Source organism: Lepus europaeus, unplaced genomic scaffold (genome assembly GCF_033115175.1).
Source record: "Lepus europaeus isolate LE1 unplaced genomic scaffold, mLepTim1.pri SCAFFOLD_369, whole genome shotgun sequence".
Lineage (NCBI taxonomy): Eukaryota > Metazoa > Chordata > Mammalia > Lagomorpha > Leporidae > Lepus > Lepus europaeus.
In genome coordinates this window covers 1-22596 of record NW_026909242.1, presented here as the reverse complement: position 1 = coordinate 22596, position 22596 = coordinate 1, and the positions used below count along the sequence as shown (strand labels likewise).

At 45.1% G+C, this 22596-nt stretch overlaps 1 protein-coding gene across 1 annotated transcript; it reads left to right on the top strand.

Annotated features, from left to right (window-relative positions):
- The first annotated feature begins 453 nt into the window (after positions 1–453).
- On the top strand, positions 454–13329 carry LOC133754982 (uncharacterized). The gene is made up of 4 exons (XM_062185310.1): positions 454–565; positions 9426–9480; positions 10319–11442; positions 12289–13329. Exons 1-4 carry the CDS (start codon positions 454–456, stop codon positions 13083–13085), a joined length of 2088 nt encoding a protein of 695 aa, XP_062041294.1. The 3' UTR covers positions 13086–13329.
- Positions 13330–22596: the final 9267 nt, after the last annotated feature.

Genomic DNA, 22596 nt, shown 5'->3' with positions numbered 1-22596 from the left:
TAATTTTTTGTTTAATATTTTCCGACCGCAGATGACCTTGGGTAACTAAAACCTGAAAAGGGAAACAGCAGATAGGGAGAAAGCACTATATTCACTGGGAGTGGAGAGCCATTTATTCTGGCAGAAAATGTGAAGGTGTCCCTAGGGCACACATCTTCCCACACTCACGCCTAAAACTCGGCTGCCTTGTCTCCATCACTGCTGACTCGCCATTACCCTGGGCTGTAAGGAGAGTGCCTACCATCAATCCTGTTTCAAACAGATGAAGGAAAGGAGATGCCTACCTTAAAGGATTTGATAATCACATTTGTCAAAAGACAAAACTACAGTGCATTTAGTTTAAAGATCTTATTGACTTCACTTTCCATACTCCAATCAAACGACACTTCATTCTATAGAATTGAGGGAGTGTTCTAATGAGTCAAGTAGAAGAGGTTGGTTTCAGGGACAGAGATGGGCCTGAAGAAAGTGGGAACAAAGGGTAGATCACCTCCAGATGGCTTTCCTAGTAGGAAAGGGACCAGCAGCCAGAATGATGGAAAAATAACCCATTGGCTACCAACAGGTTACTGAGTTTTGTTGTTATTATTTTATAAGGAATAAAGCAGAGGGAACTCTGTTATCATGCCAATCAAAACTGGCCTATTTGAGTGCTCTAGCTGTTACTCTCCCTTGATTTTTTAGAAGGTCAGATAACAACTCAGTTTGAATTTGGTGATAAGGAATTTCAGCTTGAATGACTCCGTTTTGATTTTTAGCCTGGTTTGGTGGGGCCCAGTGCAGGAGCTTAAGTCCAAGACAATGGCTTCCTGTAATATTTAAGTGGTTCTCTCTTTGGACTCCACTATAATACTGTATATAAATACCTGCATTTAAAAAAATGTAAAATGCTGATCACATGAGCACAGTGGAACACAACCTGGAAAATTCCAGGCTAAGCGGAGCCAAGTTTAGGTTATGAATCCATGTGAAACAACAGATGCACATGAACATCATGGTTTCTTTTCAGTGACTTCTTGTGTGGGATCCAGCTGTGCAGTGTGCACTCTAAGGGAGTTTTCACCTTCAGGTGTGGAAGAAGAAATGGGAAGTGGAGAAAGGTGTCGCAATCCTAGCTGTTAGGATGCTGCTGCTGACTTGGGAAGACAGACTGCTCTTGCCTTTGGTCCCTGTCTGAGAATGGGAAGAGCAGTGTGTCTTACTTTTTCCTTAGCTGTCTACTGCCTCACCTGCAGCTTGAAAGAAATAATGTGTGTGAACCTATTCTTAGAACTATAATGAGATTATAATTACTTTTTAAGGTATCTTTTCCAAGCAGACATTGGTTTTCCCTGATCAATATCTCTTATTTCCCAATTACCTTCTAGAATTGTCTGTGAACTGCTCTGAGACTGAATAGAACACTCTGGGAGTAGATTATATTTTCTTTTTTTTATTAAACTTTTATTTAATGAATATAAATTTCCAAAGTATAGCTTATGGGTTACAATGGCTTCCCCCCTCCCATAGCTTCCCTCCCGCCCGCAACCCTCCCCTTTCCCGCTCCCTTTCCCCTTCCATTCATGTAAAGATTCATTTTCAATTCTCTTTGTATACAGAAGATCAGTTTAGTATATATTAGGTAAAGATTTCAACATTTTGCCCATATAGCAACATCAAGTGAAAAAACTACCATTGGATTACTAATTATAGCATTAAATAGCAATGTACAGCACATTAAAGACAGAGAACCTACAGAATTTTTTTTTATATTAATTAATTTTCTATGCCATTTCCATTTTAACACCAGGTTGTTTTTTTTTTCATTTCCAATTCTCTTTATATACAGAAGATCACTTCAGTATATAATTAGAAAGACCTCATCAGTCTGTGCCCACACAGAAACGCAAAGTATAAAAATACTGTTTCAGTACCAGTCATAGCTTCACTTGGCTTTAGATGACACATTAGGGACAGATCCCACATGGGGTGTAAGTACACAGTGACTCCTGTTGCTGACTTAACAATTTGACACTCCTGTTCATGGCGTCAGTAATCTCCCTAGGCTCTAGTCATGAGTTGCCAGGGCTATGGAAGCCTTTAGAGTTCGCTGACTTTGATCTTATTCCGATAGGGTCATAGTCAAAGTGGAGGTTCTCTCCTCCCTTCGGAGAAGGGTACCTCCTTCTTTGATGGCCCCGTTCTTTCCACTGGGATCTCACTCACAGAGATCTTTCATTTAGGTCTTTTTTTTTCCATGATATCTTGGCTTTCCATGCCTGCTATACTCTCATGGGCTCTTCAGCCAGATCTGAATGCCTTGAGGGCTGATTCTGAGGCCAGAGTGTTGTTTAGGACATCTGCCATCCTATGAGTCTGCTGTGTATCCCACTTCCCATGTTGGATCTTTCTCTCCCTTTTTGATTCTATCAGTTAGTGTTAGCAGATACTTGTCTTGTTTGTGTGATCTCTTTGATTCTTAGACCTATCAGAGCTATCAATTGTGAGCTGAAATTGATCCCTTGGACTAGTGCGATGGCATTGGTACATGCCATCTTGATGGATTTGTGTTGGAATCCCCTGGCACATTTCTAACTCCACCATTTGTGGCCAGTCCGATTGAGCATGTTCCAAATTGTTCATCTCCTCCCTCTCTTTTCCACTCTTAGATTTAACAGGGATCACTTTTCAGTTAAAATTTAAACACCTAAGAATAATTGTGTGTTAATTACTGAGTTCAACCAATAGTACTAGAACAACAACAACAACAACAAATACTAAAAAGGATAAAGTATTACATTGTACATCTAAAGTCAGGACAGGAGCTGATCAGTTCATTGTTGCTTATAGTGTCCATTTCACTTAACAGGTTTCCCCTTTGGCGCTCAGTTGTCACCGATCAGGGAAAACAAATGATATTTTTCTCTTTGGGACTGGCTTAATTCACTCAGCATGATGTTTTCCAGATTGTTCCATCTTGTTGCAAATGACTGGGTTTCGTTGTTTCTTACTGCTGTATAGTATTCTATGGAGTACATGTCCCATAATTTCTTTATCCAGTCTACTGTTGATGGGCATTTGGGTTGGTTCCAGGTCTTAGCTATTGTGAATTGAGCTGCAATAAACATTAATGTGCAGATGGCTTTTTTATTTGCCAAATTAATTTCCTTTGGGTAAATTCCAAGGAGTGGGATGGCTGGGTTGTATGGTAGGGTTATGTTCAGGTTTCTGAGGAATCTCCAGACAGACTTCCATAGTGGCTTAACCAGTTTGCATTCCCACCAACAGTGGGTTAGTGTCCCTTTTTCCCCACATCCTCTCCAGCATCTGTTGTTGGTAGATTTCTGAATGTGAGCCATTCTCACCGGGGTGAGATGGAACCTCATTGTGGTTTTGATTTGCATTTCTCTGATTGCTAGTGATCTTGAACATTTTTTCATGTGTCTGTTGGCCATTTGGATTTCCTCTTTTGAAAAATGTCTATTGAGGTCCTTGGCCCATCTCTTCAGTGGGTTGTTTGTTTTGTTGTTGTGGAGTTTCTTCATTTCTTTGTAGATTCTGGTTATCAATCCTTTATCTGTAGTATAGTTTGAGAATATTTTTTCCCATTCTGTTGGTTGCCTCTTCACTTTCCTGACTGTTTCTTTTGAAGTACAGAAACTTCTCAATTTGATGCAATCCCAAATGTTAATTTTGGTTTTGACTGCCTGTGCTGTTGGAGTATTTTCCAGGAAGTCTTTGCCTGTGCCTATATCTTGCAGGGTTTCTCCAATGCTCTCTAATAATTTGATGGTTTCGGGTCGTAGATTTAAGTCTTTAATCCATGTTGAGTGAATTTTTGTGTAAGGTGATAGGTATGGGTCTTGCTTCAAGCATCTGCATGTGGAAATCCAATTTTCCCAGCACCATTTATTGAATAGACTGTCCTTATTCCAGGGATTAGATTTGGATCTTTGGTCAAATATAAGTTGGCTGTAGATGTTTGGATTTATTTCTGGTGTTTCTATTCTGTTCCATGGGTCTATCCATCTGTTTCTGTACCAGTACCATGCTGTTTTGATAACAACTGCCCTGTAGTATGTCCTAAAATCAGGTATTGTGATGCCTCCGGCTTTGTTTTTGTTGTACAGGATTGCTTTGGCTATTCGAGGTCTTCTGTGTCTCCATATGAATTTCAGCATCATTTTTTCTAGATCTGAGAAGAAGGTCTTCGGGATCTTGATGGGTATTGCATTGAATGTATAAATTGCTTTTGGGAGAATAGACATTTTGATGATATTGATTCTTCCAATCCATGAGCATGGAAGATTTCTCCATTTTTTGGTATCCTCTTCTATTTCTTTCTGTAAGGTTTTGTAGTTTTCATCGTAGAGATCTTTAACGTCTTTGGTTAAGTTTATTCCAAGGTATTTGATTGTTTTTGTAGCTATTGTGAATGGGATTGATTTTAGAAGTTCTTCCTCAGCCGTGGCATTGCCTGTGTATACAAAGGCTGTTGATTTTTGTGCATTGATTTTATACCCTGCTACTTTGCCAAACTCTTCGATGAGTTCCAGCAGTCTCTTAGTAGAGTTCTTTGGGTCCCCTAAATAAAGAATCATATCATCTGCAAAGAGGAATAGTTTGAGTTCGTCCTTCCCGATTTGTATCCCTTTAATTTCTTTTTCTTGCCTAATAGCTCTGGCCAGAACTTCCAGAACTATATTGAATAGCAGTGGTGAGAGAGGGCATCCATGTCTGGTACCAGATTTCAGTGGAAATGCTTCCAGCTTTTCCCCATTCAATAGGATGTTGGCCGTGGGTTTTTCATATATTGCTTTGATTGTATTAAGGAATGTTCCTACCATACCCAGTTTGCTTAGAGTTTTCATCATGAAAGGGCGTTGTATTTTATCAAATGCTTTCTCTGCATCTATTGAGAGAATCATATGGTTTTTCTTCTGCAGTCTGTTAATGTAGTGTATTACGTTGATTGTTTTGCGAATGTTGAACCATCCCTGCATACCGGGGATGAATCCCACTTGGTCTGGGTGGATGATCTTTCTGATGTGTTGTTGCATTCTATTGGCCAGAATTTTATTGAGGACTTTTGCATCTATGTTCATCAGGGATATTGGTCTGTAATTCTCTTTCAATGTTGCGTCTCTTTCTGGCTTAGGAATTAAGGTGATGGTGGCTTCATAGAAAGAATTTGGGAGGATTCCCTCTTTTTCGATTGCTCTGAATAGTTTGAGAAGAATTGGAGTTAGTTCTTCTCTAAATGTCTGGTAGAACTCAGCAGTGAATCCATCTGGTCCTGGGCTTTTCTTTGTTGGGAGGGCCTTTATTACTGTTTCAATTTCTGTGTCAGTTATTGGTCTGTTTAGGTTTTCTATGTCTTCCTGGCTCAATTTAGGGAGGTTGTATGTGTCCAAGAATCTGTCCATTTCTGATAGATTTCCCTGTTTGCTGGCATACAAGTCCTTGTAGTAATTTCTGATGATTTTTTTTATTTCTGTGGCGTCTGTTGTTACGTTTCCCATTTCATCTCTGATCCTATTGATTTGGGTCTTTTCTCTTCTTTTTTTAGTTAGTTGGGCCAATGGGGTGTCAATTTTGTTTATTTTTTCAAAAAACCAGCTCCTCGTTTGGCTGATTTTTTGTAATGTTTTTTTGGATTCAATCCTGTTGATTTCTTCTCTGATTTTAATTATTTCTCTTCTCCTACTGGGTTTGGGTTTGGTTTGCTGCAGATTTTCTAGATCCTTGAGATGACTTGAAAGCTCATCTATTTGGTGCCTTTCCAATTTCTTGATGTAGGCACCTATTGATATAAACTCTCCTCTTAACACTGCTTTTGTTGTATCCCATAGGTTTTGGTATGTTGTGCTGTTATCCTCATTTACTTCCAGAAAATTTTTGATTTCTCTTTTAATTTCTTCTATGACCCATTGTTCATTCAGGAGCATGTTGTTCAATCTCCATGTGTTTGCACGTGCTCTAGGGATTCCTGAGTTGCCAATTTCCAATTTCATTCCTTTGTGGTCTGAGAAGCTGCATGGTATGATTCTGATTCTTTTGAATTTGCTGAGACTTGCTTTATGGCCTAGTATGTGGTCAATCCTAGAGAGGGTTCCATGTACTGCTGAGAAGAATGTAAAGTCCTTAGATGTAGGATGAAATGTTCTGTAGATATCTGTTAGATCCATTTGGGCTATAGTGTCATTTAAATCTACTGTCTCCTTGTTGATCTTCTGTCCTGTTGATCTGTCTATCTCTGAGAGTGGAGTATTGAAGTCCCCCAGTACTATTGTATTGGGGTCTAAGTCTCCCTTTAAGTCCCTTAACAAGTCTTTTAAATAAGCTGGTGCCCTGTAATTAGGTGCATACACGTTGATAATCGTTATATCTTCCTGTTGAATGGATCCCTTAATCATTATATAGTGCCCCTCTTTGTCTCTCCTAACAGTTTTTGTGGTAAAGTTTATGTTGTCCGATATTAAGATGGCTATGCCCGCTCTCTTTTCATTTCTGTTGGCGTGGTATATCTTTTTCCAGCCTTTCACTCTCAGCTTGTATGGATCATTGTTGGATAGATGGGTTTCTTGTAAGCAGCAAAAGGATGGGTTTTGTTCCTTAACCCAATCAGCCAATCGGTGTCTTTTAACTGGACAGTTCAAGCCATTGACATTCAATGTGACTATTAAGAAGGAGTAACTTTGCCCTGCCATTTGCCAAAGATATTTTCTAGTATCTGGTTTGAGATTCCTGTGATCTTTTGCTGTGAGGTTTCCTTCCTTTACCTTCTTTCATATTGGTGACCGTGTTTCTGTGTTTCTGTATGTAACACATCTTTAAGCATCTTTTGAAGGACCCTTATGGGGGAGAGGGACAAGAAACTAGGCCTGGGCAAATATCAGGGGCTTCTTAAGAGGTTAGATGTTCCCCAGAGTCCAGCGGGCAGGACGTTCTCTGGGAAGGAAAAGTCAATCCCCTTCAGAGAACCTCTAGGCATGCCCAGAGCAGAGCTGCCACTCCCCTTCGGAGAGTCCCTCAGCACTCTCCTCAGCACTCTCCTCAGCACTCTCCTCAGCACGTTCCCTCAGCACTCTCCTCAGCACTCTCCGGTATGCTAATTGTCCCTCCGAACCAGCCAATCCCGTGCCACCTCTGCATTCCATATGCTAATGGTCCCTCTGAACTGACCAATCCTATGCATGCGCATTAGGAATATGCTAATTCGTTGCCTATATAACCTGTGTGAAACTGCTGCTCAGGGCTCCTCACCGCCTGAGGTGGGGGCCCGTTTGCGCAAACGTTCAATAAAAACCTCGTGCTTTTTGCATCAACTGGTCTGGAGTCTGGATCTTTGGGCGTCCTCTGTAGCAAGTGGGCATCTCTGCAACTGAGAGGTCCAACATTTTGGTGGCCCGTACGGGGATTTTAGGTCGCCCTCAGACCCATTCTCTGCGGACCAGTTGGAGGTATGATTAAGTGTTTTCTGTTTGTTGTTCTTCGTCTTGAGTATTCTGATATTCTGACTGGCCAAGTACCTGACTCTGTGAGACCAGTGGGGGAGGCAGGCGTGCCCAGCAACCCCTGGTCCGTTCCCCGGAGGACGCTCCGGTCTGTGAGACCAGTAGGGGAAACCCTCGGTCCGTTCCCCCAGAAGACGCTCCCGGGGTGGTCTGGAGGTGGGTCGGAGACCAAGTCTCCCTCCTTCCCGGGGAGGGCTGGTCAGGCAGCCGCTCCCAAAAATAGCGCAATAGCGTTTGATTTGTCTTAGCCATGTGGTTTGTCTTGCTTACTGTATATGTCTGTGCATTGGCTGTTCTTTTTGTTTGGGCTAAAATCCTTGCACCCATGGGTCAACAAATAACCACCCCTTTAAGTCTCACTCTAGATCACTGGAAGGACGTTCGAGAACGCGCGCGCCACCTCTCAGTGGAGGTTAAAAGGAAACAATGGGCAAAATTCTGTTCCTCAGAGTGGCCGGCCTTCGAGGTCGGCTGGCCAAGGAACGGCACTTTTAACCTCGATATTATTTTACAGATTAAGGCGCGAATCTTTCAGCCAGGATCCAATGGACACCCTGATCAGGTGCCCTACATTACCACGTGGGAGGATCTTTCACGTAACCCCCCTCCCTGGATAGAACCCTTCTCCTTCCCGACGGAGCCCATACGGACCCCGTTACCCCTTCCTCGGCCATCCCCAACTCCTTTAATACCTTCCTCCCCGATACCCCCTCCTCCTATCCCGGTTGTGCCAACCTCCTCCCTATACCCTCTGAAGGAGATTCGAGATCCAAAACCTGACAAGCCACCGGTTCTTCCGGCTGATCAGGACTTTCTGCTCTTTGACTCTCCCCCACCCTATCATCCCGGCCAGCCTGCTCCCCCGCAGGAACCCCCACAACAACCAGAGTGGGATGTGCAACCTTCTGCACCATCCCCTGATTCCACGAGGGCAGGGGAAGAAGTCTCAGTGCCTTCCCCGCCCTCCAGCCGCCTGCGCGTCCGTCGGGGGCAGGCAGGGGGCTCGGGAAGCGTCTGGACTTCGCAGGCTTTTCCTCTTCGCTCGGTGGCTGGCCAGATGCAGTACTGGCCATTTTCTGCTTCCGATCTTTACAATTGGAAAACCCATAACCCCTCTTTCTCTCAGGACCCCCAGGCTCTGACTGGGCTGATCGAGTCAATTTTATTGACTCATCAGTCCACCTGGGATGATTGTCAGCAGCTTCTGCAGACCCTCCTCACTACTGAGGAAAAGCAGCGTGTCTACCTTGAGGCACGGAAAAACGTCCCTGGAGCAGATGGCCGACCGACCCTACTGCCAAACGAAATCGAGGAGGCGTTTCCCTCAACCCGTCCTGATTGTGACTACACCACCGTTGCTGGTAGGGAGCGACTTCGTCTTTACCGCCAGATTCTCCTTGCGGGTCTCAGAGGGGCTGGAAAGCGCCCCACCAATTTGGCCAAGGTACGTGCAGTAGTACAGGGGGCTGAGGAAACGCCGGCAGGCTTCCTAGAAAGATTAATGGAAGCCTACCGTATGTACACCCCGTTTGACCCCCTGGCAGAGGACCGGCAGAGAGATGTAATCATGTCCTTTATAGGACAGTCAGCGCCGGACATCCGCAATAAATTGCAGCGGCTAGAGGGGCTTCAGGGGTATACTATACAAGATTTAATGAAGGAGGCAGAAAAGATTTACAACAAAAGGGAGACCCGAGAGGAGAAGGAGGAAAGGATCCGCAAGGAGCAGGAGGAAAGGGAAGACAAAAGAGACAAAAGACGTAATCGAGAGCTTAGTAGAATTTTGGCCACCGTAGTGCAGGATACAGAAAGGAGTAGACCAGGACAGAATAGGGACCTGGGAGACAAACGAAAGCCTCAGGTGGAAAGAGATCAATGTGCCTATTGTAAAGAAAGAGGACACTGGGTCAAAGACTGCCCGAAGAAAACACAGGGACCAAAGAAGAGACCAGTTCCAATCCTGTCCCTGGAAGAAGACGACTAGGTGAGTCAGGGCCAGGAGCCCCCCCCCCTGAGCCCAGGATAACCCTTGAAGTGGGGGGCAGACCGGTAACCTTCCTGATTGACACGGGAGCCCAGCACTCGGTACTGACTTCAGAAAAAGGGCCTTTAAGCTCCAAGACTTCCTGGGTTCAGGGGGCAACTGGAGGGAAGTTATATCGCTGGACAACCAATCGAAAGGTCCAGTTAAGTACAGGACTTGTGACACACTCGTTCTTACTAGTGCCAGACTGCCCCTACCCCCTCCTGGGCAGGGACCTACTCTCGAAGGTAGGAGCCCAAATTCACTTCCATGAGAAAGGAGCTACCATCACAGACTCAGGAGGGCGGCCCCTCCAGGTATTAACACTACGCTTGGAGGACGAACACCGATTATTCGAGAGGCCCTTGTCCACCATGGCTCCCCTGGACCCCAAGTGGTTCACAGGTTTTCCTCAGGCCTGGGCAGAGACTGCGGGAATAGGGCTGGCCATCAACCGGCCTCCCTTGATCATAGATCTGAAGCCCACAGCCATTCCAGTGTCAGTTCGTCAATATCCGATGGGCAAGGAAGCTAAGGAAGGTATCCGGCCACATATCCAGAGACTGTTACACCTAGGCATTTTAAAACCTTGTCGTTCACCTTGGAACACCCCCCTACTACCAGTAAAGAAGCCTGGTACGGGTGACTACCGCCCGGTACAGGACTTGCGGGAGGTTAACAGGAGAACGGAGGATATGCATCCCACAGTGCCCAACCCCTACAATCTGCTAAGTACCTTGCCTCCGACCCACGTATGGTACACTGTGTTAGATCTAAAAGATGCATTCTTTTGTTTAAGACTGAGCCCTCAGAGCCAATCCATCTTTGCTTTTGAGTGGAAAGACCCAGAGACCGGGTTTTCAGGACAATTCACCTGGACAAGGTTGCCCCAAGGATTTAAAAACTCGCCTACCTTGTTTGACGAAGCTCTGCACCTAGATTTGGCCGACTTCCGAGTCAACCATCTGGACCTGGTCCTCCTGCAATATGTGGACGACCTCCTCCTTGCCGCTGAAACTGAGCAGGACTGCCTAAAAGGTACCGGGGCCCTGCTACAGAGACTGGGGGAATTGGGCTATCGAGCCTCCGCGAAAAAGGCCCAAATATGTCAGAAACAGGTGGCCTACCTAGGCTACCTCCTAGAAGGAGGGCAACGGTGGCTGACAGAGAGCCGAAAAAGGGTGGTTGCTCTAATTCCACCCCCCACCGATGCCAGAAAGATGCGGGAATTCCTCGGGAGTGCGGGATTCTGCCGCCTTTGGATTCCTGGGTTTGCGGAGCTGGCAGCCCCATTGTACCCCCTCACGAAGTTCAATGCTCCCTTTCAATGGAGAGAAGAGCAACAGCGGGCGTTTGACAACATGAAAAAGGCCCTATTGTCAGCCCCAGCCCTGAGCCTCCCTGATATGACCAAGCCCTTCACATTATACGTGGATGAGAACAAGGGAGTGGCGAAGGGAGTGCTAACACAAATGCTTGGACCCTGGAAAAAGCCGGTGGCATACTTTTCAAAAAAGCTAGACAATGTAGCGGCCGGCTGGCCTCCGTGCCTCCGCATGATAGCGGCCGTGGCAGTTCTGGTGAAAGACTCGGATAAATTGACTCTAGGCCAACCTCTCACCATAGTGGCACCTCATGCTGTGGAGACAGTTATCCGCCAGCCACCAGATCGGTGGCTCTCAAATGCTCGGATAACTCATTACCAGACTATGTTATTAAACTCAGAGCGGGTCCGGTTTGGGACTGCCACCTCTTTAAACCCGGCCACCCTGCTCCCGGAACTGGGGCCCCAGGCCCAGGTAATCCATAACTGTCACCAAATCCTGGCTGAGGCCCACGGCACCCGAAAAGACCTAACCGACCAGCCTCTGCCGGATGCCGAAATGACCTGGTTCACGGATGGGAGCAGCTTTCTACAGAACGGTGAGCGGAGGGCTGGGGCAGCGGTGGTGGATGGAAAAACTGTTATCTGGTCAAGTGCCTTAAAGCCTGGAACTTCTGCTCAAAAAGCCGAGCTCATAGCCTTAACTCAAGCTTTAAAACTGGCACAAGACAAAAAGGTCAACATTTACACAGACAGTCGGTATGCTTTCGCCACTGCCCATGTACATGGGGAGATATACCGGCTAAGGGGCCTCTTAACCTCAGCAGGCAAGGACATTAAAAATAAGCAGGAAATCCTAGATCTTCTACAGGCCCTGTTCCTGCCCAAAATGTTGAGTATAATTCATTGCCCCGGGCACCAACGAGGAGACGACCCCGTAGCAAGGGGAAACAGGATGGCAGACGAGGCCGCTAGGGCGGCAGCCCTGAGCCAACAGGTGCTCCCGTTAAAGACAATTGAGCCCACCCAAGTATCGAGGGAACCACCTTTCCTCTATTCGGACCAAGACTTAGATACGATCCAGCGGCTTGGTGCAGAGTATGATGAACAAATAAGGGTTTGGAGGCTCGGAGAGAAAATAGTCCTGCCACACCAATTGGCTAAAGAAATAATTACCAGCCTCCATCAATGGACTCATTTGGGACACAAAAAGCTAAAAGCAGCCTTACAGGAAGATAGGCAGTCTTATTACATCCCCGGACTTGACTCTTTAGTCCAGCAGGTGACTGAATCCTGTGTTCCGTGTGCCAAGGTAAATGCCAGACACCTCAAGCTCCCGGAGGGAGCTAGGGTAAGAGGAGACCGACCAGGGATCAACTGGGAGGTCGATTTCACTGAGATAAGGCCGGGCAGTTATGGGAATAAGTATATTCTAGTTTTTGTAGACACCTTCTCCGGATGGACTGAGGCATTCCCCACAAAACGGGAAACCGCCCGGGTGGTCGTCAAGAAGATCATAGAGGAGATCTTCCCCCGGTTCGGCTTGCCTAAGGTAATCGGGTCCGACAACGGCCCAGCGTTTGTCTCCCAGGTAAGTCAGTTGGTGGCCAAAGCATTAGGCATAAATTGGAAATTGCACTGTGCCTATAGACCCCAAAGTTCAGGACAGGTAGAAAGAATGAACAGAACAATTAAAGAGACCTTGACCAAATTAGCGTTGGAGACTGGCGTTAAAGACTGGGTCCAACTCCTCCCTATGGTGTTGTTCCGGGTCCGAAACACGCCCTCTCATTGCGGGCTGACACCATACGAAATCCTTTATGGAGGGCCCCCACCAGTAGCAGGCTTGCTTGACCTTGCCAGTGACTCCGTTGCCGATGCCCCTAAATTACAGGCCCGGTTGAGAGCGCTCCAGATCATCCAGAACCAGGTCTGGAAACCTCTTGCAGCAGCCTACCAACCCGAGACGACAACCATCCCACATCCTTTCCAAATCGGTGATGCTGTGTATGTCCGAAGGCACCAATCTAAGACTCTAGAGCCCCGGTGGAAAGGCCCCTTCACTGTGCTGTTGACAACTCCAACCGCTCTCAAGGTCGACGGAATCGCTGCTTGGGTCCACGCCTCACACGTGAAGCGAGCACCACCTCCCCAGGGCCCCGAGGATCCGGATAGACCAGCCAAATGGAAGCTCCAGCGCACTCAGAACCCACTCAAGCTAAGACTTTCAAAAACTGTTTAATATTTATGATGTTCCTGGCCTTTCCCCATTGTTTTTCCAATCCCCATGCTCCACAATTGTTAACGTGGAACCCAACCCAGTCCAGCAAGAACAAAGTTCCCTCCCTCCAGTGAGGCAGGCTCTCCCCAGGCCGGTCCAATAGATTTTAGGATTAAAATCTTTGCAAAAAGAAAAGGAGGGAATGAAGGACCCTTATGGGGGAGAGGGACAAGAAACTAGGCCTGGGCAAATATCAGGGGCTTCTTAAGAGGTTAGATGTTCCCCAGAGTCCAGCGGGCAGGACGTTCTCTGGGAAGGAAAAGTCAATCCCCTTCAGAGAACCTCTAGGCATGCCCAGAGCAGAGCTGCCACTCCCCTTCGGAGAGTCCCTCAGCACTCTCCTCAGCACTCTCCTCAGCACTCTCCTCAGCACTCTCCTCAGCACTCTCCTCAGCACTCTCCTCAGCACGTTCCCTCAGCACTCTCCTCAGCACTCTCCGGTATGCTAATTGTCCCTCCGAACCAGCCAATCCCGTGCCACCTCTGCATTCCATATGCTAATGGTCCCTCTGAACTGACCAATCCTATGCATGCGCATTAGGAATATGCTAATTCGTTGCCTATATAACCTGTGTGAAACTGCCGCTCAGGGCTCCTCACCGCCTGAGGTGGGGGCCCGTTTGCGCAAACGTTCAATAAAAACCTCGTGCTTTTTGCATCAACTGGTCTGGAGTCTGGATCTTTGGGTGTCCTCTGTAGCAAGTGGGCATCTCTGCAACTGAGAGGTCCAACACTTTTGCAGGGCTGGACGAGTGGCGACAAATTCTTTCAATTTCTGTTTGCTGTGAAAGGTCTTAATTTCACCTTCATTCACAAATGAGAGCTTTGCAGGATATAATATTCTGGGCTGGCAGTTTTTCTCTCTTAGTACCTGGGCTATATCTCGCCATTCTCTCCTGGCTTGTAGGGTTTCTGATGAGAAATCAGCTGTAAGTCTAATTGGAGATCCTCTGAGAGTAATCTGGCGTTTCTGTCTTGCACATTTTAGGATCTTTTCTTTGTGTTTCACTGTGGTGAGTTTGATTACGACGGGTCGTGGTGTGGATCTCTTTTGATCATGTTTATTAGGGGTTCTCTGAGCTTCCTGTACTAGGATGTCTCTGTCCTTCTCCAAACTTGGGAAATTTTCTGCTAGTATCTCACTAAAAAGGCCTTATAATCCTTTCTCCCTTTCCATGCCTTCAGGAACTCCTAGAACCCGAATGTTGGGTTTTTTAATAGTATCCTGTAGATTCCTGACAGTATTTTTTAGATTTCTGATTTCTTCTTCTTTTCTTTGATTTGACTGTTTCCTTTCCTGTTCTCTGTCTTCTAATTCCGATATTCTCTCTTCTGCTTCACCCATTCTGTTTTTAAGGCTCTCTAATGTGTTTGCCATTTGATCTATTGAGTTCTTCATTTCATTGTGGTTTTTTGTCACTATCGCAAATTCCTGTTCCACTAGTTTTTTCATTTCATTTTGATTCCTCCTTAATATTTCATTTTCATGGGAGAGATTTTCTATCTTGTCCATTAAGGATTTCTGTAGTTCAAGAATTTGTTTTTGAGAACTTCTTAATGTTCTTATCAATTTTTTGAAATCTGCTTCTTGCATTTCCTCTATTTCTTCATCTTCATAATCTTGCATTGGCGTGTCTTGTTCACTTGGGGGCGTCATAGTGCCTTCCTTGTTCTTGGTACCTCCGCTTCTATGTTTCTTGCTTGGCATGTTAGAGATAATTTGTGGTGTTTTTGTTTTTGTTTTTTTCTCTCGTTATACTATGCCTCTAAGTGAGCTGTCTGCTTTGTTGGAGCCTTAGGGGCTGTGATGGGTGTGGCCAGAGAGCTATGCTTGTTTCTTGAGGTTTAAGGCTGTGTAAAGAGCGACTCTCCCAGATTACTTGCTCCTTGCTGGCTCGCTCTCTCTCTCTCTCTCTCTTTTTTTTTTTTTTGACTCAGTTGGGAGTGGAGTTGAGGGTAGTTGAAATCTGGCCTCTGTGAGTATTCGTTTGATCTACCCCTGGGACCATACACAGGGTTTATGCAGCCCTCAATGTGTTCTCCAGTTTCACTAAAGATACTGAGTTTGGCTGAGCTTTACATATGTAAAATCGCGGTGCTCTTTGTTTTGCTTGGTGAGTGAAGGGAGAGGCCTCTGTTCCCCCTCCCCCCAATGTCTCGGACTTCTCAGGTCTTTGTCTTACCCTCCTGGGTTCCCACGCTGGCGAGATTCTGTGGCTCTGGCTCCTCTCCCGCCGCTGCCACTCAGCTCGTCTCGGTTGGTTTTCCACGCGGTGGGTTCCCTGTAAGTCCTCTGTGTCTCATCCACAAGATCCGGAAGCGTTTCCTCTGCAGTTTTTTTCTTGAGTCTTTTCCTGAGGCTACAGTAATTCCACTTTTATGAAAGTTTATTTTCCCAAACTAAGGCACACGTCCTCACTATCCGCCATCATGGCTCTGCCCCCAGATTATGTTTTCAAGTAGAGACTATTTAGCTCCATATTTGCTGTGCAATATTAGAAACTTTTCCTCCTAACAAAAAAGTTTAATTTTAATACTAACAAAAAACCAAATATATTATTTCTGGAATATTCTTTGTGTTCTGGATAGGTTACAGCATTTCATAGTTCTATACCAAAGCCCTACTTAATTCACACATAGTACACGTGTCCCTCTGCATCCTCAGTGGAGTGGGTTCATGACCCCTGAAGATCCTGAAATTAGAGGATGCACAAATCCCTTATGTAAAAAATGGTGTAACATTTGCATATAACTAAACATACCCTCTCACACATTTCAAATCATCTCTATAACTTATAAGACCCTATACAATGTAAGTACTATTTAGGGAGCTGTTATATTTTGGGGGGAAGAAAAAGAAAAAAAGCCTGTACATGTCCAGTATGGATACAATTATTTTTCTCGATGTTTTTGAAACAAGGTTGGTTGAATATGCAGGTGCAGAACCAGTGGATACAGAGAACCAACTACATATAATTTGGACTTAAATTCTTTTATTTTTATTTTTTACAGGCAGAGTGGACAGTGAGAGAGAGACAGAGAGAAAGGTCTTCCTTTACCGTTGGTTCTCCCTCCAATGGCTGTTGTGGCTGGCACACCACGCTGATCCGAAGGCAGGAGCCAGGTGCTTCTCCTGGTCTCCCATGTGGGTGCAGGGCCATCCTCCACTGCACTCCCGGGCCACAGCAGAGAGCTGGACTGGAAGAGGAGCAACTGGGACAGAATCTGGTGTCCCGACCGGGACTAGAACCCGGTGTGCCGGCGCCGCAAAGCGGATGATTAGCCTATTGAGCCACGGCGCTGGCCTGGCCTTAAATTCAAAATATCTACTTTAAATATTGTCAGTGGGTACCTCGGACTGTTCTCTCTACTAGGGCAGGTTCTTTCATGGTACAAAGGACAAGAATTGGGCCCCTGAAGAGTAAAGCCTCCCAATGTGTCCACACAATGAGGCTGTGCCCCAGGTGCTGAATCTAAAACCTGCACCTTTTCTTAGTGGCTCATGGGAATGTATCCAAAATGTACGCTCTTGGTCTCTTACCATGGCAGGTTAGAAGCTGCTAAGATAATCATGAGATCCTCTGAGTGTGCCAGCTCATCCATCTGCACCAGTAACTCTGTCTTCATCCAAAGGCTTCCTTCATGTTCTCCCCTACAGAGAGACAAGGAAGTGTCATCCTGTCTTGGGGCAGAGCTGTCACCCTCATGACAGCAGTGATGCTCACGGTCACCACCAGGTGACTGCATAGTGGCTTCTGTTTGGATAGCCAGTGGAGCCACTCACACTACAGTTAGAGAAAATGAGCGATCTAGGTGCAGCAAATGACCATAATCATGGCATTGAAAAGAAAGCCCAAGCAAAAGTGAGCTAGAAAATAGCTGAAGGGTAAGCAGTAGCACCCTACCCGTGTCTGCCAGGAGCATTATTTACCCTCTTACAAAATGGCATGATTGCACCAATCTCTTTCATTCCACAGCATACATGACTGGACTCTCATACACAGTACTTCATTTAGAATAATTTATAGGTGTAAGTCATTCAAGAGAAATGAACCACTACACTGAATCTATCGTATGCTCTTCTGATACAGGACAGGATGATGGCAGGGAAACCATGCCCTCTGCATGGCAGATTGAGGCAACTTTTGCAGTAACCTCTCCCTCCAGACCCTCCAGGAGGAAAGTTTCTCCCTCTGACCTGTGGCCCTCCTCTGACCCTAAGGCGGATCACAGAAGGTCTCTATCCTCCAGCTCCAGACCCCTGCCTTAGCCAGCCACAAGGAAACTCTCAGACCCACCCTTTTCATAAGAGCCTCCTCACTGCAGAGGCATCCTGCCCCTACCTGGAAAGAAGGAACACTGTGCAAACAGAGTCTGGGCAGATAGGCCTGGCTGGGCTGTTCCAATGCAGTCTGTCACATCTCAGCATGGCCATCCATGCTTCAGCCATGCCTGTGCAACTAGGCCTCCATAAAAATGCCAAAGGTACAAGAGTGGGATCTGACAGTGTGTCTAGGCAGAGAGTCAGAGCCATGTGGAATGAGAGGGCTGCCAGTTGGCATCTGCTGCAGTCTCCGGCTGGCCAGTGCGGGAGAGCCCCACTCACCGGGTGTCATCCTTATTAGGAGAGCCCAGGAGAAAACAAGGCTGAATTTGCTGCTCCCCCTTCCTCCCTGACTACATTTTCCTAACAGAGAAGACTTTCACAGTAGAGCTCTCTATTTATTGAAGATCAGTCCATGGATATGATTCTTTCTTTTTTTTAAAGATTTTTATTTATTTGAAAGTCAGAGTTACAGAGAGGCAGAGGCAGAGAGAAAGAAAGAGACAGAGAGATAGAGAGACAGAGAGACAGAGAGGGAGAGAGAGAGAGAGAGGTCTTCCAGCTTCTAGTTCACACCCCAGATGGCCACATCAGCCACAGATGTGCCAATCTAAAGCCAGGAGCCAGGAGCCTCCTCTGGGCCCTCCACTACCCTCCACTGCCCTTCATTGCCCTCCCAGGCCATAGCAGAGAGCTGTATGGGAAGTGGAGCAGCCAGGACACGAACCAGCGCCCATATAGGATGCTGGCACAGCAGGTGGCAGCTTTACCCACTACGCTACAGTGCCAGACCCATAACTTTGATTCTTTTAACATAAACAATCCAAGAAGTGTCCAGCACACCTGCTCTTACCCCCGGACCATGGAAGACTAGCTGGAGAATCTTCAAGCCCCAGACAAGAAAACTGACATTCAGGACAAAACCTAGAGCACACTCAAGGACAACAGATGAAGAGTTTTGCAAATTCACCCAACCAAGGCTGTGGAGAACCGCAGGGAGGGGGATGAACAAAGCAAATGTGACAGCCAGCACACAGGTGGTAGGGCAGGGCCAGCGGGGATGCTGTCTTTGCCAAGGGCATGGCTGTAAGGGTGGGCCGGGCAGGTCCCAGATGGGTCATCTGCTCACAGAGGCTCCAGCCTGTGGTTGAGAAAACACCAACAAAGCCATGGCAAGCATCCTACTGCAAGCATTTGCTGGAAAGTCCTGCAACTCACAGGTGCACCTCCATGCTTGCCTTTTCATCCTGGGAAAAGGTTCCCGTGTAGTAAAATTTCCTAATGACACTCTAGTAATACAGCACTTCCAGCAATTTGCTTTTTATAGCTATTCTGCCTTCAGGAGAGGCCATTAAAGGTCATTAGTAAACACAGCTGTGCTGAGATTGCCCCGTGAGTTGCTTTTTCAAGGCAACAGCACTGGCTTTAGAGACAAGTTTCAAAGAAAAATACCTTGGATCAAAACAGAAAGCCAGGGGCTGGTGCTGTGGAATAGCAGTTTAAACCACTGCCTGCAGTGCTAGCATCTCATATGGGCACTGGTTCAAGTCTCAGCAGCTCCACTTCTGATCCAGTTCTCTGCTGTGGCCTGGGAAAGCAGTAGAAGATGGCCCAAGTCCTTGGGCCCCTGCACCACGTGGGAGACTAGGAGGAAGCTCCTGGCTTCTGGCTTCGGATCGGTGCAGCTCCGGTCATTGCAGCCATTTGGGGAGTGAACCAGCAGAAGGAAGACCTCTCTCTCTCTCTCTCTCTCTCTCTCTCTCTCTCTCTCTCTCTCCCTTCCTTCTCTCTCTGTGTAACTCTGACTTTCAAATAAATAAATAAATCTCAAAAAAAAGACAGCCATTTTTTTAAAACAAACAATAAAAACAACACAAATCCAGCCATTGTGGTCATTTAGGGAGTGAACCAGTTGATGGAAGCTCGCTCGCTCTCTCTCTCTCTCTCTCTCTCTAACTCTGTGTTTAAAATTAATAAATCAGGAGGGAGGGAGGAAGGGAGGGAGGGAAGGAAGGAAGGAAGGAAGGAAGGAAGGAAGGAAGGAAGGAAGGAAGGAAGGAAAAAGGAGACAGTGAAAGGAAGGGAAACATCTTGAGGTCCAAAGTTGAAAACCAGACAGGCATGATATACCAGGTTAAGCCACCATTTGTGGCTATGAGTGCTGGATGATCCACTTCAGATCTAGCTCCCTGCTAATGGCATGGGAAAAGCATTGGAATATGACTCAAGACTTTGGGTGCCTGCATCTGCATGAAACCTGGATGAAGTGCCTAGCTCCTGGCTTCTGCTTTTGGCCTGGTTCACCTCTAGCTGTTGCTGCCATCTGGGGAGTGAAATAGGGCAAGAAAGATGCTCTTTCTCTATTTTCTCTCTCTCTGTCTCTCTGTAGCTTTGACTTTCAAATAAATAAATCATTTAAAAAATGTTGCAAACCAAAAATCTTAGAAGATTTCCTCATGCAACAGGCATTTTTGCAAATACAATGCAAAACAGGCAGCAGGTATATCTTAAGAGAATCCCTATAAGTAATAGAAAAAACACTCCCAGCATTCCTTTAGGAGCACAGGGGCAAGAAACCTAAATACTTTTTTGGCATTTCAAGATATTTGGTTCTCTTATGATTGTATTTCTTAAAAATTTGAAATACAATAAAGTGACCTATTATCAGAGAAAAATACCAGGCTGCTCACAAAACAACCTGCTAGGGGAGGGTCAGAAAAAGCTCAATCATTTTGTTTTTAGGTTTTTTTCTGACATGTAAAATGTGACCATTTGCATTACATTGGGCAAAAAGCTTGCTATAACAAATATAAACTTCACACTTCATTTTATAATAAAACAGGATCCTTTCTATATGTTATTTCTTAAAACTAAGTTATATTCTTGCTTCAAACACATTCCTGATCACTTACAGAGATAATCAAACAGTATCTACTGGAATAATTTTTTGTTACATCCAAGGATAACATTTAAAAAACTCATCAGCATTTCATATCCAAATGCACAGAGTGATTTTTGCAAGACTAAGCAATGTAAACATTGGGAAATGCCAAGTCAGCATAGAATGTCAACACCTCAAAACACCTGGCATAGCTGCTTCATTAGATCTGATCCGGCAATGGATATTAATTTTGACCAACAACTGCAACTAAGATATTATTTATTTATGTGAATACATTAATCTTTTAAACTTTTTATTTTTTTATTTTTGGTTTTGCAGAGAAATTCAGGGCCTCCTACTGCCTTAAGTGTCTTCCTGCAAGACTGGCGATACAGGTTGTTGGTTTCATTGTGGTAGTAAGCCAGTAATAAATTTTAAAGTGCTTTCTTTTATCAAGATTTTTGCCAATAACTGTTCTCTGGGGGGAGTTGGACATCAGGAGCTGCCTCTTGGGTCCTATTTTTCAGGAGGTCATCAACTCGGGACACCCTAGCCCAAGACCGTGCCTCCTGAGCCCACACCTCCCATGCCAGAAAGTCTGTGAGTGCCCAGGATCCGGCTTAGCATGCAGGGGCTGCAACTCGAGCCTTGTGCTCTACTTTTACTCTACATTATCTTGGAACTCTGAAGCATTTATTCTGTTGCTTAGATTCTATCCATTGTTAACTCTATGATCACCGTGTCTAATAACTCAAATGACACACATTATAAGTTCTAATTTCTAATTGTGTGTCAGAGGCCTAAAAAGGTCTGAGTGAACTTCAAAAATCTCTTTGTAAAGTGGAATTAAAAGATAAGTAGCTTAGGTTTCTATGAAATTTTGAAATTTCTAGTTTTTTTTTCATAATACACATTTGCTATGAACTTGTTTAACTACCCATAATGAGAAAATCATTTGGAATGCATGCAGTTTTTTCATAGAATGCCATTTTCATAAACTTTTTGAAGACTTCTTGTGTGCATAGATTTCACAATTTTTTGCATCAAAATAAACTTTAAAACTTTTTTAAAAACTTAAGAGATGCAAGTTTCCTGTATTCTATATATACAGATTTATGAGCAGGGTGGTTGTTCCTACCCTACCCTCCCTCTCACCCATGCTCCAACCCTTCTTCCACCCTCTCCCATTTCCACTCTTAATTTTTACAAAGATCTACTTTCATAAAATAAACTTATTTTTAACTCCACTTACACAAACTGTTTGAAGTACTCTGGTACTGTCAAAAAAATTAAAAAAATAGAAACAAATCTTGGTTACTCACATGAGTGGCAGGATATCAGAGGTCTGATCCATCATCTGCTGCTTCCCAAGGTGTGCAGTAGTAGGAAGCTGAAATAGGAAGCAGAGACAGTTTTAAACTCTAAGCCCTCCAATATGGAATGCAGGCACATCCCAAACATCTTTTTTTAAAGATTGATTGATTTGAAAGTGTCACACATAAATGCTATAACTAGTACTGAAACAGTATGTTTACACTATGTTTTTCTGTGTGGGTGCAAACTGATGAAATCTTTACTTAGTATATACTGAATTGATCTTCTGTATATAAAGATAATTGAAAATGAAAAAAAAAAACCTTGGTTTTAAATTGGAAATTGCATAGAAAACTAATCAATTTTTAAAAAATATCATGTAGGATCTCTGTCCTTAATGTGCTGTACAGTCATTTAATGCTATAACTAGTACTCCAACAGTATTTTTCACTTGGTGTTGCTATGTGGAAGCAAACTGTTGAAATCTTTAATTTAATATACACTAAACTGATCTTCTGTATCTAAAGAGAATTGAAAATTAATCTTGATGTGAATGGAAGTGGAGAGGGAGCGGGAAAGGGGCGGGTTGCGGGTGGGAGGGAAGTTATGGGGGCAGGGAAAGTCATCGTAATCCATAAGCTGTACTTTGGAAATTTATATTCATTAAATAAATGTTTAAAAAAAGAAAGTGTCACACAGTGATAAGAGATGGGAGGGGATGTTCCATTAAATGGCTCAGTCCCCAAACAGGTGCAACAGCCAGATCTAGGCCAGGCTGAAGCCAGCAGCCAGGAGTTGCTTGCCGATCTCCCATGTGGGTGGCAGGGCCCCAAACAACTGGGCCATTTTCAGTTTTCCTGGGCCATTAGCCCAGACTTGGATCAGAAATGGAGCAGCTGGGACATGAACTGGTGCCCATTATGGGATGCCAGCGTTGTAGGTGGTGGCTTTAC